The sequence below is a fragment of the Anser anser genome (genome assembly GCF_964211835.1).
Source record: "Anser anser genome assembly, chromosome: 1".
Lineage (NCBI taxonomy): Eukaryota > Metazoa > Chordata > Aves > Anseriformes > Anatidae > Anser > Anser anser.
The window spans coordinates 134,891,691-134,915,758 of NC_139720.1; the positions used below are offsets into that span (position 1 = coordinate 134,891,691).

A 24,068-nucleotide genomic window follows, 5' to 3' on the forward strand; every position below is an offset into this window, starting at 1 on the left:
TATTGTAACATATCTAATTGCTACTCCACTGTGCAATAACTTGCATTGTTATTACAGTTGTAGATCATATTTTTGTGGTATTTATCTTCCTCCCGTTTTTAATTTAAGCTTCTTTATTTTCCATGGATGAAGACATCTAAGAATAAAGAGCAAGGAGTAGAGTGGCACTGTTATTCTAGCATGTCTCTGTGTGTTCTAGAACTCTCACATTTTTATGTGGCAGTTGGTTGCAAAGTGTACACTGTTGTAAAATCTAGTTTGTTCAAATATTTGATTCATCATTGACTGTGCATAATTTACTGTTTATGCTGATTTCACCTTTTTCAAAAAGGAACTGAACTTTTCCCTGCCCATCTTTTGGAACTTGATACAGAGCGGGTAATAAGCCTGCTCACTTGGAAATGCTGTAGAAGACCAAGGGAAAAAATGAAGCTTTAAGTTCTAGAGGGGTAGGTTAAAACTCTGAGTTGTCCTGATGGGAGAGCTTACTGGAATCTGCTGTAGCACCATGACTGCTGTGCAGGCCTTTTTTTCCTGGAAAGCAGGGTGATGGAGAGAGGAGGTAGTCTACACATATGCTGGGGCAAGACTTGGCACGTGTCCTGAGTGCTTCTTGGTGTCAGGGTTCAGAAGTAGCCTGTGAGTTCCAAAATCGGACCTACAGGTGTAACTGTAGGTATTAATGGCAGTGTTAACAACACAGAAGAGTTCATCCCTATAAATTCAGAATATTTCAAATAGTGTGCTTCTAGTTTTGAAATTTGCAGTGCTCTACAAAAATCTACAGTGCCTAGGTAAAGCTCTAGAGATACAGGGAATGTCTTTTCGTGCATGTGTTGTATGTATGCAAAGGAGAGGGTATCTTCCACTTACAGTAACTGTTAAGATAATGAGTCGCTTTCCAGTAACTCTGAAGTTGCAAAGAAAAATGCCTTAAAAATACGTCAAAATTTATACGAAGAAGTCTCTTTCCATAAGTATGAGTTAACAATAAAACTGGGCTCTATGATGCTATAAATTAACTACTCCTTGGTTTTCCCTAGGCATAGCTCTTGGCTTTAAGAGTTCACATTTCAGAATCTGTGCACCTGGTGCCTGTCGGCATTATTCTAGTTAAAGCTGCCCTCTACACAAATGTTTCTACATCCCCACACACCCCCAGCAATTGTGAAAGATGATTAAACTGTGTTAGCATGGTTTTTTTTCCTCTCTTCCCTTCTCATCACCCCCAATTAATTGAGAAAAGTCTATATGTTCTTATCACTTTCTGCTAACAGGGAAAAAGGAAATCCATATTCTAAGTTTTACAGCAAAACCATGGAATTTATCAGTCTGTTTATCCATGCCCATTTCTAATACTGTAGTCATAAAATGGAATAGATTCACATTTTCTTCCTTCATGCAGCTTCCATGGGACTAAAACAAATGTTGCTTTTTGACCCTAACATTTCTGTATTTATATGTTGAGAAAAGGAAAGCGGAACGCTTTTTTCCTGTGTCCTTTTCAGTAGAGATTTAGCTTACCTTTCACATGCACTTCTTGTAGTGTCTTGCATACTGAAATTGTGAGCTTCAGTTCTCTGCTTTGTATTCTATATGTATGTACAAGAAATTATATTCTATTGATGTTCTAACCTTATTCCTAGATATATCTCAAAAGAATTAAAATAAGAAAAATACCGAATTTTCTTTTTTCCACACCGTGAAAATTTTGTATTGATAATATAGACACAGAAACATGAATCAAATATTCAATAAAATAGTTCCCAAAGATCAGTGATTAAAATATTGTTTAAACATACTTAATGGTAGTCTAAGTTTGAAAAACGTATTACCAACTTAAATTGTGTATAACGGGGCCTTTGAGGAATTTGTAGACTACCAAGGAAATGGTTGCGCAGACTGATGGTGATGCATTTTGATGGCTTCTGTAGTGACAATGTAACTGCTTCCCATTTCCAGTTCAGGATTGAGTTTAGCTTCTCTGACAGTCCGTGGAGGGAGTAGAGCTCTCAACACGTGATAAATTTTCTAGACTTAATGATAATTATAATAAGGTAAATGGCACTGTCAGAAGAAATCTCTTGCCTTAAGGAAATAACTTTAATGTTTGTATCATCTCTTGTTATTTATTTTTTACTGGAACAGTTTTAAAGCTCTAGAAGATAAAGGTTCGTAGCAGAAGTGATAACAGGCTGACAGACCTGTAGCAGTGCCACCATGAAATATGTCAACCTAACAAAAGAAAAAAACACCTCTCCAACTTCTTAGCTTTAGTGACTAAAACTGCTTTTTGCTTTTCAGACTGTGCACTGCAGAAATGTTTAACAGCATTCAGCTCTGTTTTCTTTGATTGCAGCACTTCATACAGTTAGATTCTGTAAATTTATTTTAATAGTTGGATTTGTTCTTCAGACAAAGAACAACAAAAAAGGCTTTTCAGCTTGTGGATGGAATAGCAGATTTTCATTTTTGTTTTTCAGTCTGTTTGAAAACTACTATCCAGAGATGGTTGGAAATGGCCTTTAGGGTATTTGCCTCTTTTCAGAATATAAAGGCCTTTGGTGACCAGCTGTTTTATTATTATGGCAACGTGTATACCTTCTAATTATTTTACCTTACATTCAGGAAGCATGAAAGTCACCCCCTTTGGCTAGATATGCAACTTTATATGTCTAGGACATGCAGTTGTGCTTCTCATAGTTTCGAAACATAGTGGGTCAAATTGCTTTAGGACTCATCTTTTTGTCTAAAAGGCATTTAAGTTCCAGTGGCTCAGTTCAGTGTATCTGGTAAATGGAATAGACACTTTTTATTTTGCTGTTTATAAGCTCAATTTTAGATTAACCCGGAGAAAATTACCAGAATGAGCTCAGGGAAGATAAAATGAATAGTGTCTGTTAAGCATGGCATTTTCTAGAGTTATTTCGTATTCAGATGTAAGTAACTTCTGCTTCATTCTAGATTTTGTGTCGGATCTGTTTGGATGCAGCTGAATACTGCTGTTCCTGAACACTTTCATAGTTACTATATATTTAAAATACATACCCGTCGGAGTAGAAAGCCAAAAAGTAAAGCATTGTTTCTTGCATTCCTCTTCTGAAGACCTTTAAGAGATGAATGATCCATTGTTAGGTGTTTAGAAAAAACAATCAAAACAAACAATTGACAGAATTTTGGAGGAAATCTGGAGCTATTTAGGACTCAGCACATGCTAGCTATTCCACAGTAACTGCCAGTGCACTTTATCTCCAGGTAAAGCTAAGGAGGCTTACTTCTCATGTTTGGTGTGGGGTCTAGGCACATAAATGGTAAAGCCTGGATAGCGAAATGATAGTAAATATATATCCTGGCCTGATAACTTGCTTCTATTTAAGCATATCTTACATGTCTGCAGGACTCAGACTTTGAATAGGGGACATGAGATCTTTATTGGAACTGTTCTATATTCTAATAAGAAATTAAAATACAACTGGAAAGCTGTTTTCCAACTGTGTTATTTGAAAATTACTTCCCATGCAGATAGAGAAGACTAATACAAAAGAAGTTTTTTTTTTTTTTTGAACAAAAGTGATTTCTTGTAATAACAAGAAACTATGGAGAACTTTATTTCATTCTTGTCATTAGAATTGAAAAATAAAAGCACTATTTCTTTAGGACAGAATGGAACAAAGTTGCGTAGGTGATTCTTACATTAATGACTTCTAGCAGTTATTTTTACCACACCTGTTCATCAAAGAGACTAATTTTTTTTTTTCTGCATTTCCTTAAAATTCTCACCATTTTCTATTTAGCTGCCTGCAACGCACCTTTAGAAACAATCTTCTTATTTACAAGCAAACTGATAGCAAATTGTTGCTGTGGAGCAATGGATTCTCTTTTTGTAAATCTAATTTCAGGTTAGTTACTATGGAGTTGGAAATGCATACCTTATTTAAGGTATTTGTATGTAGAAACAGTGAACTTGATTATTTCTTGCTTGTACCATTGTAACCTAATTGATTTTGGTAGATTTGTTCTTAATTTTGAGCAGTGAGAGAAATACATTGTTTTTGGTGTTTTTTTGTTTGTTTGTTTTTCTTTTGTTTTTAGTTAGAGTGAAGGAAATTGGGGCTGCTTTTGGAAGGAAAGTAAAAATGCTACTCTTAGGTATTTACTGAGTATGTACTTTGTCAGCCTGTCGTCTGTAAGTGTTGCTGCAGTAGGACTAAGCACACCCCAGTGAAATAACTCCTGCATCAGGCTTATTAAATATCAGCCACAGGAGGGTGAAGCTGCTTGTGAATCAAGATGTAAACTTTGAGCTCTGCTTGCAGAACTGAGGTAGAAGGGAAGAAAGATTGAGTGAAAATGGAATGACGACTAGTACAGTCCATAATATGTTTTTATTTTTAGCACTTTAATCACATGGAAGAATGAAATGAGGGACTAAAGTTTCTTGCACTGTTTGACTCTCTGAACACGTATTTTTTATTTCATTTAGCAGGATACACAGCTGTGATTTTTGTAACTCTAAGCTGTCACATTCTCAAAACACAGTCATAACATAACATTTCCATTATGCCCAGAACCACTCTCTAGGAAAGTAAGATGCAGCCTCTCCCCCTTTGAGATAGCTGAAAATATAACCTTAACAGCTACTGTCAGAGAGTCTTCTTCCAGCTTTATATTTCTCCTCTAGTCCTTGTGTAAATTGGGTCTGTTAGTGAGGTTCTCTGTCTGCAACCTTTTGTAATCACTGTGCTCTTTCAGGATTGTAGCATGAGTAAGTTTTATGCCTTTTAATAAAACATCCCTAAAAATAGATATTTTTTCATGTTTTAAACAAATGATAGAAGAGTTTAGGTTAAATGGATTTTAATGTTTGAAGACCTAATTCTGGTTTACAATTAGCATAATGTAGAATCAGAGAATCATTTAGGTAGGAAAAGACCTCTAAGATCATCTAGTCCAAACTTTAATTTAGCACTGCCAAGTCCACCATTAAACCACGTCTCTGAATATATGCCATAAAGCATCATAATACTGGCCTAGTTTGATCCAAAAACAGGACTTGAGAAGAGAATCTGTTCTCAGTCACATTTTCTCTGCCAGGAAATGCCACTCTGAGAAAAGATTTAAAAGTTAAAATATTTTACTTGGAAGTTGGGACTGTGTCCAGTACATCCATGTTTAAGTACCTGATGTGTGCCAAATTTTAAGTCTCTGTAGCACATCTACTGAAATAAAATTATTTTTGTGTATAGTGGAGGGAGATTGATGCTTTTTTTCTTTTTCTTTCCCAAATGGAGATCCTTGGGGTGGTTTCAAACTGAGCTAGTTTTAATCCATTTCACAGGTAATTTGCATTGAATATATAATTTTGAAACGTCTCCTCTGTGTCTTACAGGAACTGCAGTAGATGCCACGTATTTTCTTTTGTTGTTCAGTCTTCCTGATCAGTCTGCATCTGCCATTTTAAGCGGAGACTTTGTATGATGGGAGGTAGAGGTCTTGGGCAGATCACATAACCTACTGCAACAGTTTTCACAACCAACCCCTGACTGAAAATATGCTTACAAGGTTTTCCAGTTAGTAGGGGCTAACATATTATATATTGTTACTGTTAGTGTATAGTAGTATTACTACGTAGACTTCATTCATACAGAAAGGCATAAGATTTTCAGAAAAATTTCAAATACGTATCGGGAAGAAAACTACAGCTCTTTAGCAGCAGGGCTTGGGCTGTCCTGAGAGTTACTGTGTGAATATTCATGAAGAAAATGAAGGGAATCCTATTAAACAACTGTTATTGCATACTGAACTCTACAGGTGCCAATTTAGTGGGGAATAGTCATAGAGAGGCCTGGTACTGATGCAGTCGTACTGCAGCTGAGCGGCAGAAAGGCTTCGTTTCTTGAGAGTGGGAAGAGTTCCTCTTGTCATGTGGGGTGTCCTCGGCACGGGCTGGGGAGCGGACAGCGTTTGAGCTCAGGAAGCTCAGAAACGTCATGGCATTTTGGTACCTTGCTCTCAGTGAGGCGTAGTTGTTAAAAGCCTTTCTGGCCAAACTGCTTTTTTTCGTAACTGCTTCTGTCCATGGTGTTAGGAAGCAAGAAGAGCTGATCCGTGCCATCCGTCGTGGCAGCCACTGTTAAACTTTGTGTGCTCCTGCCCTGGGCTGCCCGCTGACCCAGGACAGTCTGCTAGGGCCCACCTCCTGCCTCCTGTGCAGTCTGGGGAAGGGAAAGGAGGAAAACTCGTGTTGTCACCACATGGGGTCTGTCAGTGCTTTGTGAGAAAGACCCCAGTCTCTCAGCCTCAGCCTCTGACGTGGGAGATGATGGTTGTGGTCATACGACTTCAGGGGGCCACGGCGGCTTGCCTGGGTAAATGACCATACTTAGGTGGTGTTGGGAGAACCTTAAACTGGTATCTATACCATGATTTTGAGGTTTCATCTGCAGTTTTCAAACAGTGGTTACAGCTCATAAAACAATAATTTTCATTTTGCTCTGTCACACCTCCCACATGAATCTCAAAGGTCTGAATATTTTTGTGTTAATGCTTCTAGTTGGGGTTAGGCGTTCTTAGCATACAGGTATTAAGGAGATCCTGTGATCAGGTCATGCACTATTTCTGAAACTTTCCTCCAGACAGTAGGCAGACAGCCAAGATCAAACAGCCTCTCTCGTGGAAAATCAAGCACATTGATGATGTTTGTTTTTTCCTCTTAAATGTTACCTCCGCAGAGAAATTACTCTATCAGCAGATTTACTTCAAATTTTTTAGACACTCCTGAGTGGAACAAAGAGATTAGCTTTATTAATCTATAGTCCTTTACACATCCCTTGTGGCAGTATATTTTTGACACATTGCTGCAATTAAGTTTAGAACATTGTTCAAGGCCACACTGGAAAAATATTTTTCTTTTCTATTAAAGTCACTCTGTCTTTTGAAATGTTTCCACTATTTAGGAAATTGGCTTTTGGGGCTATATTCCGGAGAGTGATTTAGAGAGATGTAACACTGGAAGTCAAACAAGTTGAATTCCCAGCTCGCCTGAGTCTTCATATATACGTAGTCTCCTGGGCAAGCAAAAGCTTTTTGATAATAAGGAAATCAATATTTGGAGACAACTGTGGTGTACTGAAGATAATTTTTGTTTTGGTCTTTTTATTTTTTATCTTGTAGGGAGGGATAACATTTTCTGATTCTTTTCCCCTGTCTTGAAGACTTTTCTTTTTCCATTGTTGTGTGCTTTTAGGTTGCGGGATAAACAGATCATTTCTGGATTGTTTGTTCAGGGAAGGTTATGTTGTAACTTTTCCTGGAGGAAGTACATCTTAATTAAGTAGATAGATTTGGTTATTTTTCTGCTGACTTCAGTAACATAGTGACCCTTTTGCTTTCATCTACCTTGTGTGGTAGTTTTATTCGAGTGCCTTGGAGCATCTCATTTCAGAACAGCTTTTTAAACCCTGTTTTGCTTTCCTCAAGTCAATGAGCTGTTGCTGCGTGTCAGCAATCTATCGAGAAGAAGAGAGACCCCTGTGGCAAGCAGCCGAGTTCCCTCTAAGCATGGTGTAAGCCATTCTTCCAGGAGCTGCTGGTGGTTGCTCTTCTGGATGAAATAGCCCTTGCATGACACTGTTGCCCCATTTAGTCGCTCAAGTGCTAATGGCAATGTAACTCTTACCCAGGTCAGCCTTCTCATTCACATGTTGAAAAGCTGAGTCTTTGCCAGCCACAGGTTTCACCCTAGCGAGCAGGCTGGTGTAGGCACTTTGTCAACTGCTGTGCGCATAGGTGGGTTTTTAGGTGGTTAAGGGCCTGCATGAATGCCCGAGAGCAAATCAATCAGTTTCGGTGAATCAATAGCTTTTCTCCTTTCAAACTAATTAGGTGTTGTCACATAATTGATGTTTAGTAAATGTAGTTTGGAAAGTTTTTAATTAAGTCGTATATATTGCCAGCTATTTCAAATGGGGTTCCCTCATTTACCATAACTGAAGTACCGACTTGTCTTTACTTTCTCATGTGCTACGCTGTATTGCTGGTGGACTGTTTTTTTTTTTTGTTTGTTTGTTTTTTTACAGCTCTGCATCAGAAAAGTATTTGCATGGCTTATTCTTGAACTGTTTCTTTCAGTTCCCTGTAGCATTACAAAGAGTAAGGTGCATATGTGAAAACAAGATAGCGTTAAGATATCTGCTTTATTAATGCAAGCTAAGAGCATTTTGAATTTGTTCAGAAGCTTCTTCCCTGCCCCACAGAAGTAAAATGTTTCCTTGCATACAAAATGAGAAATTGGCTTCCTCTGTAGCTGCCATGGAAGAATTCTCCCAGCAGTAAAAGCCCAGAGGGGCAAATATGTGATGCTTGTTTGGGAACATTTCTATGCAGCCATTATTTTTTGGACACTAAACTTACTTTCCTTTTAAGCCTGTTAGCAATAACTTGAATTTGTGGTAGAATGTCTCATATCAGAGAAGAGCAAGCAGACTGACAGTGCGTTGAGTGAGTTAGCCAGTGGCAGTGTGTTTCTCTGGACTTAGTGAAGTAATCGCTGTGTAGCATATTCGTATATCCTGGAGTGTACTTACATTAATATTCAGTACAACATAAATAAGAAAGATTTGCAAAAATTAAAACTCCAAAGCAGACTTGTGCCTGTGTCCTACTAAAATGAATAATGGATCATTTCACTGATTTTTTTTTCTAAGTGCTAATCAAAAATGTAATGATTTGCAAATCATTACTCAAATTGGAGCAGTAATTTTATTTTTCAGCAATTATAGTCACTATTTTTTCTTTATCTTTCAGAAGTTATGGTTTATCAGTCATGTAAAGTGGTTTACTGAATAAGTTGTTCCTTACAGCTAGCTTCTGATTTTGAAGCAGACATTATTTGGTGCTTGCTAGTTATTTTAATGTAGGTTTTACCTGCCTTAAGTTCCATGTAATTATAAGATGAACTTACTAAGTACTGTTTATGCAAGTAGATCAGCCCAAATGTATTGGACACAAATACTGCAGTAGGGTTTCCTTTGACTGGTTTGGTGGGTCAGGCTGTGTTTGGGTTCAGCCTGCTGGCTGGGTACACCAACACCGCCTGCCACGAGATGGAGGCACGGCTCAAATCGGTTGGCTGGGCATGCGGAGAAGCCGTGTTTGTTTCCTTCTGTGACAACAACTGAAATGGGTGTCCCTGTAAGCTGGTAAATGTAACTTCATTTGTCTTCATAAGCAAGCTCATTTGGAAGGAATGCAGCAAAGAATAGAGCATTTCTGTTCCTCTTGTCCATAGGAGGCCCTCTTTGCTAAGGGGATTCAGCCCACATCCTTTTGACGAGCCCTTAAGTCAACAGGCTCCAGGTTGATTTTGGATTCACTGGCTATCACTTACCTGTTTTACTGTTTTAAAGGCAGCTGATGCCTTTAAAACGCCTCCTCCCCCCATCGGTTTTGTGTGTGTCTGTGTGTATCATATATAACAAAAAAATCTCATGGGATGTTAGGGAAGTAGGCTTAGATCCTAAGGATAGATTGAAAGGCTGAATCTCATTTTCTGGACAGTGCTGTAACAGTTAGGCTATTGTGCAAAAAGTAATTTCTGTTGCCTGCCTTCCTCATCCCTGCTCTTGCTAAGCTGCTGTAAGTGATTTTGAGGTCAGCTGTTAAACTGCTGTTTTTTCTCCTTTTAGGCGTCAGGAATTGCTGTAGTTCTTGCATTTTTAAAGTAGCTTTCACAGTAATGCAAGGGTGAATGGAAAGGTGTTGGGAGGGAACTGCAAGACTGACCTCTTGCCACAAATTGCAGGCTAGAAGTCTACTAAAGATTGTTTATTTAAAAAGAAAAAAATTCTTTAAATTCTCCTTTTCCCTCTTCCTGATTGTTTTGCTAACTCAGGAGCTTTCATCTAATTATTCAGTGGCTCTGGGTGGTTTAAGCTCAGTTCTGCAGCTTCAGATCTGTTCTAGTGTCAGTTGCATAGTGGTCTGATGGGTGTTTTTTTGCATCGTTAATGCTATTTTTGTCTTTTGTTTGACTGCTGAAGTCTTAAGGGGAAAGGCTCAGATTCCTACTGAAAGAAATGGTAAAGGATAGAAAAAGAATGGGGAATAAATTATGCACCATGCTTTATTCAGTGGAATAGTCTATTGCTCCTTCAGTGACTGGCTTTTATAATGCTGTTGAATTTCTATATTTTAGCTATCTGACATAATAAGTCTTTCCTTCTCAATTTTTCAAGATGGAGCTGTAATTGATAAACTTTTTGTGGATAATAATATCTTGAATTATTTTTTGGTTTAAGAAAATATTCCTTATTCCATTCCAAGTTTGCTGTTCAAAGGCCATTGGTTTTCCAGGCTTTTTTTTTCTTTTCTTGCTTATCAAAAGCACCAGTGGGATCTTGCAAGGTTTGTGGTAAATTTTACTGTGGTAGTGGCATCTCCTAAATTTTGTGACATACCATTTGGAAATACTTGTATCCTTAGTTAAATGGACTTTTCAAGAACTGGTTCACTTGTGTGATCAAACAAGCAAAGAGCATGTGCTGCCTGTGGGGAGAGGTGCTGCAGAGCAGCGGACTTGATGATGAATCTCTTTGGAGCACAGAGCCTTACCCAGAGACACCCCTTCCTGGCTTTTGTGCAGTGCTGAAGCATTTGTTATGTTCCTGGGTCTGACAGACTTGACACAACTGGTCATTGAGCTGATCAGCTGCACCTTTCGTAGGCTGGAGAGAGAAGGAGGGTGTGATTGTGAGTTCATGGATTTGCAGATGTCAGAGTAGGGGCGCATGAAACTTGGAGGGCTGTTGTATAAGTTCTGCATGTGATAATTGACAAGACTTGACAGAATTGGTCTTTCTTTTGGGAAATCTGTCACTATTTTGTTTTTGCCATTACTGTGTTTAAATCTTGTGTTCTTTCCCATTTCCACTGATATAGCGGGAGAAGAAACACACCAAAGACTGTGTTATGTTTAAATTCAGAAATGAGAGAAAATATAAACATGTATTATTCCTATAACTCCATGAGTAGAATGCTCTTTCGAATGCTGTTTTTCCACATTTCAACAATTGCATAGATTTGTTTGCAAGTTAAAACTTTGCACTGTGCTAAATGTCACTGAGTTGCAAAAAGCACAGTAAAAACTTCCACTTCTATAATTATATTCTGGTGTATGATTATATTTCTCTCTTGTACCACAACCAAGCATTTTAGTAATTTGTATAGCTTCTTACATTGTTGCGTACATATCCTGTGGGGTTTAAAGGAATATTGTGAAAGACTGATAGGAATACAAAATCCTAGTAATTTGTGTGTTCATTCAGTATTGGCGGTGACAAAATCTCAGGAGATTTTCTTATTCCTGGGCCAAAATCATGATAAAAATGACTGTTTGTGTTTAAATTTGCCTAAACTGAATACTGAAGATGGTTCTCTTCTACATAGGAAAAAAATCTGCTTCACAGCTATGGACCTAAGAAACCTTTTGCTGAAATTAAAATTTTCCCTTTACCGTACCATCTTTCTATCCCCATCAAAATAAAAATCATGTAAAGTTTATATGTCCAGAATTGAATTTTGTCTTACTAGAAAATATCAAGTTCATATAACTAAAATTCTATTTAGACTCCTAGTGTCTAATATACCTATTAATCATAGGTATGTTTCATTAGGGAAATTCAGTGCGAAGATGGGCTTAGTTACTCAAAGGAGAATTCAGAACCAATGCCTAAGATGAGCTTTTATGCATAATAGCCACATCTCCTTGATAAATTAGAGATTATTTTAGATTTATAATAAAATTATTTGCATAAATTCAGGAGGCATATAAAAAAATCAAGTTCCTTATTCATTCATGAAGTGTCATGGTTTTGGCTGGGATAGAATTAGTTTTCTTCATAGGGGCTCATATGATTCTGTGTTTTGGATTTGTCATTAAAATAGTTTTGATAACACACCAGTGTTTTGTTTTTTATGCAGAGCAGTGCTTCCACAGAGCCAAGGCCTTTTCAGCTTCCCTTGCTGTCCTTTCAGCGAGGAGGCTGGGGTGCACCAGGAGCTGGGGGGGCACAGCCAGGACAGCTGACCCAGACTGGCCAGAGAGATGTCCCTTACCATATGGCGACATGCTCAGCAATAAAAGCTGTGGTAAAGGAGGAGGAAGGAGGGGACAATGGGAGTGATGGCGTTTGCCTTCCCAAGAAATCGTTACATGTGCTGAGCCCTGCTTTTCTGGGAGTGGCTGAACCCCTGCCTGCCAATGGGAAGTAGCGAATGAGTTCCTTGTCTTGCCTTGCTTGTGTGTGTAGCTTTTGCTTTACCTACTAAGCTGTCCTTATCTCAGCCCAGGAGTTCTCTCACTTGTCCAGTTCTTTCAGCTGTCCCACCTGGGGAGTGAGCGAGTGGCTGTGTGCTGCTGAGCTGCCTGCCAGGGCTAAACCATGACATGAAGTCGTGATCTTCTGTCTTAAGCCATCTTCTTCTGTAGGTAAGCAGTCGATAAAGCTGCAGTTTAGGTACTGAATTGATTGATGACTGCTATACCCCTAACCTAGGTAGATCTGCACTTCTAATTCTGACCTGCAGTGATGTGAACAGATCGTACACTCAAGTGTTGCTCTGTGGTCTGCTGCCAAGTGACCTGTAGGCTTTTTTGAATGTGTGCCAGCATATTTCTATGCCGGATCACAAGCTGAGCAATCCAGTGCCTCCATCATTCTTGTCACCTTATTTGTATTTGTTGTGATCGGCTCTTACACACTGTAAACAGCACCAGTGGGGCTGCCTGTGCTTTCTGTATAGGAAAGATTGCTATAAAAATGACTACAAGATGATATGTGGCTAGGGAATGAATGTCACTCATTCCCAGTGAAATGCAGCAAGTGGATGGACAGTAAGTCATGCTGATGATGTCCTGTAAAAGGTACACCAAGGGATGAGAAATGGAAAGATGAAAAGTATTTTGAAAAGCAGAAGAGAATAAAGCTGAGGTTATACATTTACTGCAAGTTGTAGGGCCTAAGAAGTCTCAATTTTTCTACCTTCTGTTGGAATAGACCACTGCCACATGTGTCCTGCTGTTTTCTCAACAAATATTCCTGATGGGAGCTAGCAGTTGGGGCCAGATTCACTTGCTTGAATGCGTATGTTTGCTACCATTTGGGATGCTGTAGGCATCTGGCTAAGCCTCCAGTTGCTGTTTTAGTCAGGTGCGAGTCTTGCCAATGTTCCTTTTTTAATATCAGGTGTGTGGATGTTTTGGACAAATTAAGGTGTCTAAGATACTAGTAGGCACTTTAATTGAACTTCTAATTCCTCTTGGTTGTTTTATTTTATCGATGTTTTATATCTATGTGTGTGCATTAGATTTCTAACTGTATTGCAGATTTGCAGTAATTTGAAATTATGATTGCTTTCTGTACTTGAACTCTGATTAATCAGACATGTAATGGATTATTTTTTGTTACAGTGGGGGAGGAAACTGGCCTACCTTGTGTTCGTGTGACTGGTACCCCCTGCTCCTGACCCTTGGCAGGATGGTTAGCATAACCAGCAATAAAGCAAATATCCACAATATGTAAGCAGTCTGTTAATGTATACCCCTGCCACCTTCCCTCTCCCCTTCTCTGGCCCCAGGCTGTGAGGACACCCACTGTCAGGGTGCTAAGGGCATTAGTGATATCAAGACCCAGGTGCTGGGTCACCAAGAGAGCGTGGGGGACACCCATTGACAGGGTGGTGAAGCCCATCAATATTATTAATACCCAACTGCTGGATCACCAGGATGTGGTGAGACCCGTCCTGGAACAGGGAAATGTGACAGCACAGGGAGCACTGGCTGTAAATACAAACAGCTACAAGCACTGAGTGGGACTTAGACCAGAACTGCTGCTAGGCAGCAAAACCTGTGATCCCAGTGGCCTCCACCATCGTCTTCTGCCTCCGAGGACTGAGTGACTTGTGATCTTTCATGAAAACTCCGAGTCTCACTTATGATTGTCACGCACTGGTTGATAAGAAGTTGACCTGATCTGTAGAGGGTCCATCCAGGTGGCTGAAAATCCTGTGTAAATGAGAACCCTGGAAATTCTGTGTAACTATATGCTACATTAAGAGCTAGAAATCGTAGATAATAATTCTCTAATTGCTAATTTATTTTTACATAATAATAAATCTCTAATTATAGCCACAACCCTGTGGCCAGTCTTCATTCTGCCAAGGATCCCTGAAGAACCTGCCTGTCGTCTGTAGTGTTGCCTCACATTTTGTTAACCAGTTTTTTGATATTCCTCTGTTTGAATGGGAATGGGAAGTCTTGAATTTGTATTGGTATTTAGTGTTTAGTTACTGCTGTCTATTTAGAAGGTGGACATACAGATTTTGCTTTCCTCAATCAAAAAGATTGTTTGTCATTATCTGTTAAATGTATGCAGGAAGTGTGTCTTTTCCAGAAGTGGTTTCCTCAGATTCTGATTGGCGATTAAGCAGTGTGTGTGTGAGTGTGAATGTGGTTTCCTTTTTCCAGATTTCAGTTTTTATTCATGTGCTGTAGTGGAACATGTCTGTTTGAGCAAGTAAAATAAGGAAAGGGAATAAAAGTCTTTCTGAGAATCTGCTTGTTTGAGCATTTATGTTGCTTTAAGCACATGAGCAATATGTGAGACTAACTCACATTTAAATTAAATATATTCACTGATTATTTGTGTGTTGGCCAGGGTTTGGTTATTTTTATTTAACATTTTGATTAGCGTTGAGAGAACTACATTCTAACACAATACAATTAGGATAATAATTAATTATTTTAATATATTTGACTCCAAGCTGGTCATGAGTGCTCTTCAGTCTGCAAACTGTAACATTGCATAACATTATTTTTAGGTCAGCAATCTGGACAGTGTTAAGCCTTTCTTTTAGAAGAAAAAGAATTCAGTTCACAAGTCTGGTATCTGATATTTAAAATGCAGGAGGCTATTAAATTAAGTAGCTATACAGTTGAGTCATTCACTTTCAAATTAGGTTAATGTAATTATTGCACAAATCTATAGGAAAATTTTTATGTTCTACAATTTTTTTTTCAATTCCTTATTTTGTTTTATTTCGGCTTAGTTTGTTATATATTGCTTAATAGGATGAGGATTAATTTTCAGTTTCAATTTTCAATTTAGGGTCAGAGTTTTGTCCTTCACCTGGTGAAGAAAAATCAGTGCATCAAAAGAAAGAAAGAACTGTGAATTTTTAAATATTATATTCTAAACTCACCATCTCAGCTTGCTGAGAGTACCACCTGGCAGTGTCAAGCAAGCAGTTGTTTTTTTTTCTTCCTGGTGCTAGCCGGCTTAGCACTTTTCAAAGCCAAGTCACTTGTGTCTCTTCTGATACAGAATGATGTAGTGGTACGTTTCACGTGCGTTTCATGGCTCTCCAGGTTACTCCTAACATTTTTTCCGTAGGTGTAGCTGTTTGAGAAGCATTTGCATACACTTGTATAGGTGCTATTATTATTTTTCTCTCATTTTTAAGTGAAGAGGTTTTTGTGAAATGTTCGCTGCTCTGTTAAGCATCCCAGGCAGGTGCGTTAGTTCTCTTGCTGCTACTTTGGCTCAGCATTCCTCCTGAAGGGGAAATGGAGGGGAGTGTTCTGGCAGGTGGCAGAGTGTGTCTTCTGCACTGTTGTGTGCTCACACAATGATAGGTGCAATGATGTTTCTCATTTCATTCCAGATCGGAACCATCTGCTGATTTCGGGAGAAGCAGATTACTATGGTTAAGCAGTGAGCATTTTGTCAGACTGCAGGGGAAGGTCTTTGGGTGTATTGTAGTCATCGGCTCTGCTTTTCTTTCTTCAGTAGTAGTATATCTTTTCATAGTATCTATGTTAAAGCTTACAATTCAAATGCTGTTTCCTACTTGTTATATATTCGGAAAGTAAGTCAATGTGCTCATGAATAATTTCACTATTTTATTTTCCCTATTATAGTATTTTTTACATGGCAAAGGACATGGAGACAAGTGAAGTCCCTGATCTCTCTAAACAAATCTCATAAGTGCAGTTCCTTTCTTTTGTTGCTTTTGTCTTTCATTGTTTAAGTGATAATAATAATAAGCATACCTTTAGAGACACAGAAAGCAAAGAAATGCATGAGAAGGAAATTAAAGGATGGTTACCAACAGTTGCTTTGTATCAAAGGAGACCACTCAAAAAGATAAACAGACTGGTAGAAAAGCCACTGTTCAGGATCTTTGGTGAAGTGAAACCAAGAGTTGAAAGGACTTTTCTTCTTCCATTTGGTTTTAAATTAAATGTTATTGACCTTCTTTTTCAATGATTTGTTTTGTGGGAAGACAGAAAGGATTGTTTGCTGACATTTTTAAAAAACAAATGAGTTTGGAAACCAAAAGCACCTTTCACAGTGAAACTGATTGTTTCACTGGCAAAACTCAGCCTGAAGTTTACTCTTGCCAGAACCCCTCTGGAAATACAAGTGGGGGTGTTCTGCTTCAGTAATCACATGTAAATGCAGAAGTGCCAGCAACACTGTAATAATGACTGTGGTGTCTTTTGAAGGCACTCTGAAGCTTCCGTTCATAGACACTCTTAAATAGTTAATTAATTTCTTTTCAATTTACATGGAATATGTAATGACATCCCTGAGTACCAGATTTCCTTCCCTTCTTTTCTTGTTATACAAAGAATAAAGAGTATTTTAATTAAGACACTGCCTGCTGACCTGTATAGTAGAGTGCCAGTGGGAAAGAAAGTTGATGGAAAAACAGGTCCAGATAGTTCTTTGTTGTGACCCTCAGAAACCTTTTCTGAACTCAGGTGTGACAGCTTGAAAAACCCAGGTACCTCTGAGGTGATCTCAGGTGATGAAGTCTGCCTTCCCCTTTGTGAGTAAAGGGAGGCAATTTTGTCCATTTGGATATGCCCTCTTGTTTCTGGCAGATTGCTGTGTGACCATGTATGCCTTCCTCTTTGTAAGCTGGCTGCATGTGTTTGTAATCTTTTTTATTATCATTTTTTGGCAGATACTGAGCGTCTCTATACAGTGGTATTTGAAGAGATCTGTGGGCGTTTTGGAAAGAAGTATACCTGGGACGTGAAATCATTGGTCATGGGTAAAAAAGCACTAGAAGGGGCACAGATTATTCGAGATGTTCTAGATCTGCCAATAACCAAAGAAGAGTTATTACATGAAAGTAAAATGAAGCAGGAGAAGATATTCCCTACTGCTGAATTGATGCCAGGTATGTTTCTTTTCAGTGTTTATAAACTACTTGTGGAATTATGTAAATGCTAACCAAGACAGAATTTTTTAATCTACCTTCCGGTTAAAGGGTACTGAGTATTTTTTCTTGTTTACTTGAAGAACAGCTGTTTTCTATGTGTTTTAAAGAAAAGAAGAAAAAAACCTATGTAAATATATACAAATTCTGTTTTGTAAACTAGATATTCTTTAGAATAGTTGTTGGCAGCTGTGTAACTCTAGTTTTCTCTGGCTGTGCGCATAAGCTGACTTTAAGCACAAACATACTTCTTGGTGTACAGGCAAATGTATGTGTCAATGGGTTTTTTCAGGTGAGATTCATCTCTCCTAATGTGAACATTGAAACTTAAGCATGGCATCTGAGCCAACTGTGCCTCAATGGAGAGGGAGGGTTTCTCAGGTTATCCTAAGACAGGTAAGTTTAACCACTTCCTGAAGATACTTGTCTTTTACCAGTGGTTGTGCAGGAAGCCAAAATGAGTGGCTCAATATAGGCAAGAGGATGAATTCACACCACAGATAAGATTCATACTTTTATATTCTATTACATTTACATGTGGAATGCTTAGAGAAAAATCCTCAGTCATATAAGAGAAGGAATACTAAAAGCTGGAATTGCTGTTAACTTTTTGTACAATGTTAAACATCCTGGAGCAAATGTCAAAAATTTATGGGTGAAAAGAATGGGAAAGAAGGAGAAATAAAATATATCTGTATATATTTTAAAGTGAGATAACTGCATGTCAGTAAAACAAGTCCAACTTTGGATTTTTTTTCTCTTAGAATGCATGTTTGTTTGCCACAGCACATTAATGATAATGTTTTAATTTTTAGATGCCTTTTTATACCTAGTTTTATAATGCATTAAGAGGCTGAATGTTAAGAATACATGTTATGTTAGGAACAAATAAAAAGAATCAAGAATAAAAGGTATAATTTGGTAGCTTTAAACACTTCAGACTCTTGAGCAGCCAATTTATGTATATATCTCGCTGATCCCTTTTATATCCAAGATTTTTGAAATTGCACCTTTCTCTCTTATAGATCCAGCTAACACTGTAAGCCTAGTTAAACTCTCTAGGAAAGCGAGAAAGATGGAGGGATTTGTTTTTCATTTTTCATGTCAAACTTCTGGGACTAACTTTGCACATATATTGTTTGTAAGACAAACAAAACACTTTAGTCCGGGCTTAGAAAATGCCAGATGGACAGATTGGTGATGGAAGTGTTAGAAGGCTCAAAGAAGAGTCATGGTAATGGAGCAGCACAAGTAGTAGATGCCATTAAGTAGATATTCCATGTCTGCTGAGGACTGTGATAACGTGGGTGACCTGGCTTGAAAAGAGATACAGAGAAATGATGGAACAGATTAGCCAAAGGAAACATTAAGTTTTGCACTTTTCCTGACTTGAAAAAGTGAATTCTGGGCTCACTGAAGCTAGACTATTATAGGCAAAACAACCAAAATTCTTACTGGGACAAGCATAAGAATGTTTTTATCATAACCAGGATTGTTCAACTGGTTATCCTTTCAGTTTAACTAAATATATGTGATAACTCTCTTCAGGCAATTTTCTGAAGCAGAATTGATGTGAACTTAAATACTTTATGCTTACTGGCTGCTGTGGGAAGCAAAGACAGCCTTGGTCGGTGAAGTAATAACATTTGTACTTGGTAGCATTATATGAGATAAAAGCTGAATTGCCATGAATTTTGAGAAAGACAGATTAATGTCAGTAATCTAAAAAGAAATGGCACTAGCTACTTGCTATTTGTTTTATTTAAGGACTAACCTGTGCTTCAATCTGATAACCAGATTTTTTTAATCTGATACCTTTCTCATGTCTTTTCATATCTTGTGAGGATATTTATGTAATCTTTGGAGGTTTATACAGTCTCGTAATGTTCTTTAATTAAGAATGAACTTAATGCAGCTGTTGTAAAAGATGTAAAGCTGTGGTGACGTCTTGTGCTTACAAAGTTCTCTGACTAAACTGGTGTTTCATGTTCTAGGTAAATACACAAAAGTGAAAGTTAATTGTCATGATATTTAACAATGGTATAAGATGACTCTGACATGACCATTTTTTGGCAGTTAATAGGTAGGTGAGGTTCTATTTTCAATCCATTTCTACAGCTTTTCCAAGAAATAAGATTTAAATTTGAATTGATGGAGAACAGTGGTAAATGATGACAAAAAATATTTGAAAAAGTAACTAAAGGAAAGCAGCACTTGTTTCTGGCCATAGAATGAGCTATGCACACGTTTGTGCCAGTAGTACAACTCTTTTAATTCTCAAATCAAATAAGTGACAGATATGTCAGCCATGGTTAAGGATGGTATGGTAGTTTTGCCTGACAGTGTGTATCAAAGCCATGCCACTGTATAACGGTTTTAAGAGACATTAGTGGATGAAAGTGCAGGCTGGAAGATTTCAGTATGGCTGAACTTGACTGGCAAGCTTCAATACATCAAGCTGTGGTCAAGTACAAAGTTAATTTATGAAGAAGATGTATCCATTTCTAATAGGGACTTTTCCAGTAAGTATTTGAGAGTTTTTCATTGTTATTTTTGGTTCTGAAAGAATCTTAGGGTAAGCTAGTTTTGATTTAGTGTGGCAAGGAATTAATTCAAGACAGTGCTGACAAAATGACAGGGCTGCTGCTTGTGCTGCTTTTCTAAATATTGCTGTCAGAGTGCAGACATTGTTATCTGCAAGAGGAACATAGCAGACTTTCTGTTTCTGCAAATGTGGTACTGTATTGCCGTGAAGTAGATCATCAGAAGGAATGACAAGTGGAACAGAAGAAAACTATGCATATATACATTTGCCTATACATGTCATGTATAGCTGTACTGGGGCTTAGCACAAACCCAGAGTATATACACAGCCAGAAAAATCTTACTCAAAGTTACCCAGCTGCCAATAGCTATTATACTCATGTCACAGGTATGAAATTAATGCCATTATTTCATAGCAGTCTGCACTTTTTGGCTTATCACCATGACAAGGTACAGATGCTTAGGGATTGTGTGCTCCTTTCAGAAGTTTTCCACTACTGGATCATCTTCCTGATAGCTGGGATTTCTTGTTTGCAGTTTCTGTTCGGCCAGTGCAGAACATGATATGGAAACCATTTTCATGTTCAGTTATGGTTGACTGTCTTTTGCAAGCATGAAGAAGTAATTTCATAGGCTAAGTTTTAGTACCGAATCAAGCCAGTCAGAAATTACAAAAAGAGAAAGAAAGTAATACAAGTTCCAGTGACAACTTATTTTAAAGCCTTACGTCTTTTTTTTCTTGAGCAGTTCCATTCAACCAGCAGTCTAGTTTGCTTAGCTGTTGTTTCCTTGATTAATGTTTGTGCCTTTAACAGTTATACAACATGGTAGGAAGTCTGTTTTTTCTTTTCCTTGCTATTATTGTTTTAATGGTAGGAAGCTCTGGTGAGTCCATGCTGGTCTCAGGGAGCCTGTAACCCATGGAGATCCATCAATTAGCTGCAAACTGGGAATGATCTGGTCTATTTGGTTGGTTTCAAACATTTCTCCATTGCAGTAAGTCCTGAAGAATTGCAACCCAAAAATGCTTTCACCAGGAAGTTATCAACACAGTTGCCAGAAGTTTTGAATTATGTAAAATTTAGAACTTATATTTTTTTCCATGGCTATATATGCGTCAGGATGTCCAGACTATGGCAAGGTTAACTGGATTGGTGAACAGGTAGACTCTATGCCAACAGAAGAATCTTTGGCACTCTTTAGAGTGCAATAAGATGAGAAGATAGAATTCTTTATAAATAGCCAACTAACTTCCAATTTAGGGAGTAGGTTATTAGTTTCCATCTCTAGTTTTGTAGCTCAGTGAAAGAATAATGTAGTATTACAAATAGCATTTTTTAAATGATATCTCAGAACAAAAAAGAAACAGGTGGATATGAGAGATATATTTCCACAGTCTCATGAGATTCATGGCAATTACACCAAGTGGTGGATAGCCCCACCTCCGTCACTTTATCACCATCACAGCAGCAATGCTAAATTCACTTGAGGATTGAGAACATGTGCAGATAATGAATAGTGCTGTGCTGATGGGCTTGGAGCTGTTGTAGCACACCAGACTACATACAAACTGATTTTAAAAAATATATATTTTTTTTACTTAGATGAACAGACAGCTTCTTATTGTTCTCAGTAAGATATTTTTTGTCTTTGGGTGCTTTTTGTGTTTTGATGCTGCTGAGGTTTTTACCGTAGAATTGCTTTTATGATCTTAAAGGATTATCATTGAATTGGCTAGAAATCCAATCAACTTGACAAAGCCCTGAGTGGCAATGTTAGCTTTTCTTTGATTAAAAAGAGTGATGAAATCTTGAAGAGCTTAAAGTTGGGTTTGATATTACATTCACTGTAGTAACTGCAAATGATTTCGAAAAAGAGGAGCAGTCTTTTCATAGAGATGCTATATTTATCCTTAAGATTTCCATTTGTGCACAACTGGACATAAATCATACAAGACATGCATAATGCATGTACATAGTTAATTTACACAGTGCATGGTGCACTTTCGTTTCCTTTATCCATTTTCTCAGCAGTAAATCTTTTCTTTCAAAATACTTACTGAAGCCTCACAAACTACTTGTTTTGTGTAATATGTTGTAGACTTGAATTTGGGTCTCTGAACTGCCTTGGTTTTGGTGACCGTGAGGTCAGGTGTCCTCTGCTTTCATGCTGTTAGTGTGAGTAGAAAGCTAACTCTGTCTCTGGAACAGAGAATGAGGAGCAACACTGTGATAGGTGTGTCAAAGATCATCTTAGAGGGAGTGCTGAAGGTCTACAAAAAGAGAGTAAAGTTGTATTTGGGCTCATAATTTGTTGGCAAGCTATGTGAAGAAAGTGCATGGTGACCAGTATACCTTTTCCAACAAAAATTTCAGTGCACAGGGCAAAAGTCTGTTGATCAAGGCAGTGTTCTCTAAAACAATACAACTCTGTAGCCTTGTTTCTTCTGCAGAATATGCTGCATCTTAGCTAGAAGACTTTGCAAAAATAGTTATATTAGCATGGACTACATAGCATAGACAAGCTCCAGGATTACAGCAGGGGATTGCACAGTAGTTAAAATACTGTTAATTAGTGTTTATATGTAATTAGTACATAGGAGGCACGCAAGGAAGATGAACAGGAGGTGTGGTACATGGTGATGTTCATGAAAGGATTTGCCCCTGAAAATGCCACTGTTTGCTTATTTGAGATCTAATTTTGAAGCTTAACAGCTACCTTGTGAATTTTAGTATACTAGCTTCTTGTGATCCTGTATACAGCCCATGCTTTTGTTTAAGAGAAGGCCTCGGGGACTTCCATTAATTTTTTAGGGGTTTTGTCATACATAGTTAATGTTCATCTTTTTAGGATTGTAATAGACACTTAGAAAAGACTGTGGGATTGTCCCTATAGGCCTAGTATTTATGTGGTACTGTTCTTGCACTCTGCTTGCTGTATGCAAGCCAGCTGTATTCCTGAAGCCACAAGACTGTAGGATTTTGACCATGCCAAGAAGACCATCAAAAAGGGGATTTTCAGGTTAAGATACTGGCAGAGCTTAGTGTGCGATTGTCTGCCTGATGGTGTAGTTATGGTTTCAAGTGAATAGACTGCAGGCAGAAATATGAACAATGGAAAACGTTCAACTGGTGAACAGAAGAAACAAATTATGGTTCACTGCTGAAGTGGAATAAATAATCGTTTTTCCCATCTCATATATTTGCCCTGTTTGTGATGGACATTATTTTCCTTTCTACCTCAAAAAACATTCTTACAATCTACTATAACACATTCATACAAACTTCACTTCAGGAAAAGAGAAAAAAATATATAACATTTTTTATAAGACAGAAGTTTGGTTGGAAATTTGTACTAGGAAAAAAAATAGAACAGTTTTATATTATCTCCATATTTGTCTGGAGGCATTCCACAGGAAATAGGTTTCACTCTGAAACTCCAGTAGTGATGCATGTTAAGAACAGTGTTCTGTTCAGTGGTAGAAAAACAGACGAAAAGGGGTGATAGGGCAATTTGGAAGTATGCTGAATAAAGTCTAGCAAAAATGTGTATGTCATTCACTATTCTGAAATATCTTGTATGAAACAGAGGTCACATTTGTATAAAACTAAAAGGAAAATCAAGCTTACTTTGTTTTCCATCAAATTGAGTTAGGTTACAGGTATTACAAATGTATTATTAATTTTTGCTTCATAATGAATAATGCCATTTTAGTATAAAATGTGATAATGAAAAAGAGGAGATAACTGAAAATGAGAGGGCAGTACATATTGTCTTCCTGGGCTTCATGTAAGGCTTTTGACACTGTCCTCCATAAGGTCCTTGTGGAGACGCTGTTGAAGTATGGGCTGGATGAGCAGATAATGAGGTGGATTGAAAAGGTTGGCTGGACAGCCAAGCCTGGAGGGTAGTGGTCAGCGGTGCAAAGTCTAGTTGGAGGCCAGCAACAAGTAGAATACCCCAGGGGTTAGTACTGGGTCCAGTCCTGTTTAACACCTTCATCAACAATCTGGATGATGGGGTAGAGTGCACCCTCAGATGATACGGAACTGGAGGGACTGGCTGACTCACCAGAGGGCCATGCTGCCATTCAGAGGGACCCCAACAAGCTGGAGAGGTGGATTGACAAGAATCCCATGAAGTTCAACAAGTAGAAATGCAGAGTCCTACACCTGGGGAGGAACAACCCCAGGCACCAGTGGCCACCCAGCTGGAAAGCAGGGTGACAGAAAAGGGCA

The 24,068-nt window shown here is 38.2% G+C and overlaps 1 protein-coding gene across 5 annotated transcripts in view; it reads left to right on the plus strand.

Annotated features, from left to right (window-relative positions):
• The window catches only part of PUDP (pseudouridine 5'-phosphatase), an 85,932-nt gene that overhangs the window by 10,670 nt on the left and 51,194 nt on the right, over positions 1–24,068 (plus strand). For all 5 annotated transcript variants that reach the window (XM_083829210.1, XM_083829209.1, XM_083829208.1 and 2 more), the window contains exon 2: positions 17,029–17,247. In XM_083829210.1, coding sequence (XP_083685336.1) covers positions 17,029–17,247 — 219 coding nt within the window. The remainder of the gene's footprint in view (positions 1–17,028; positions 17,248–24,068) is intronic.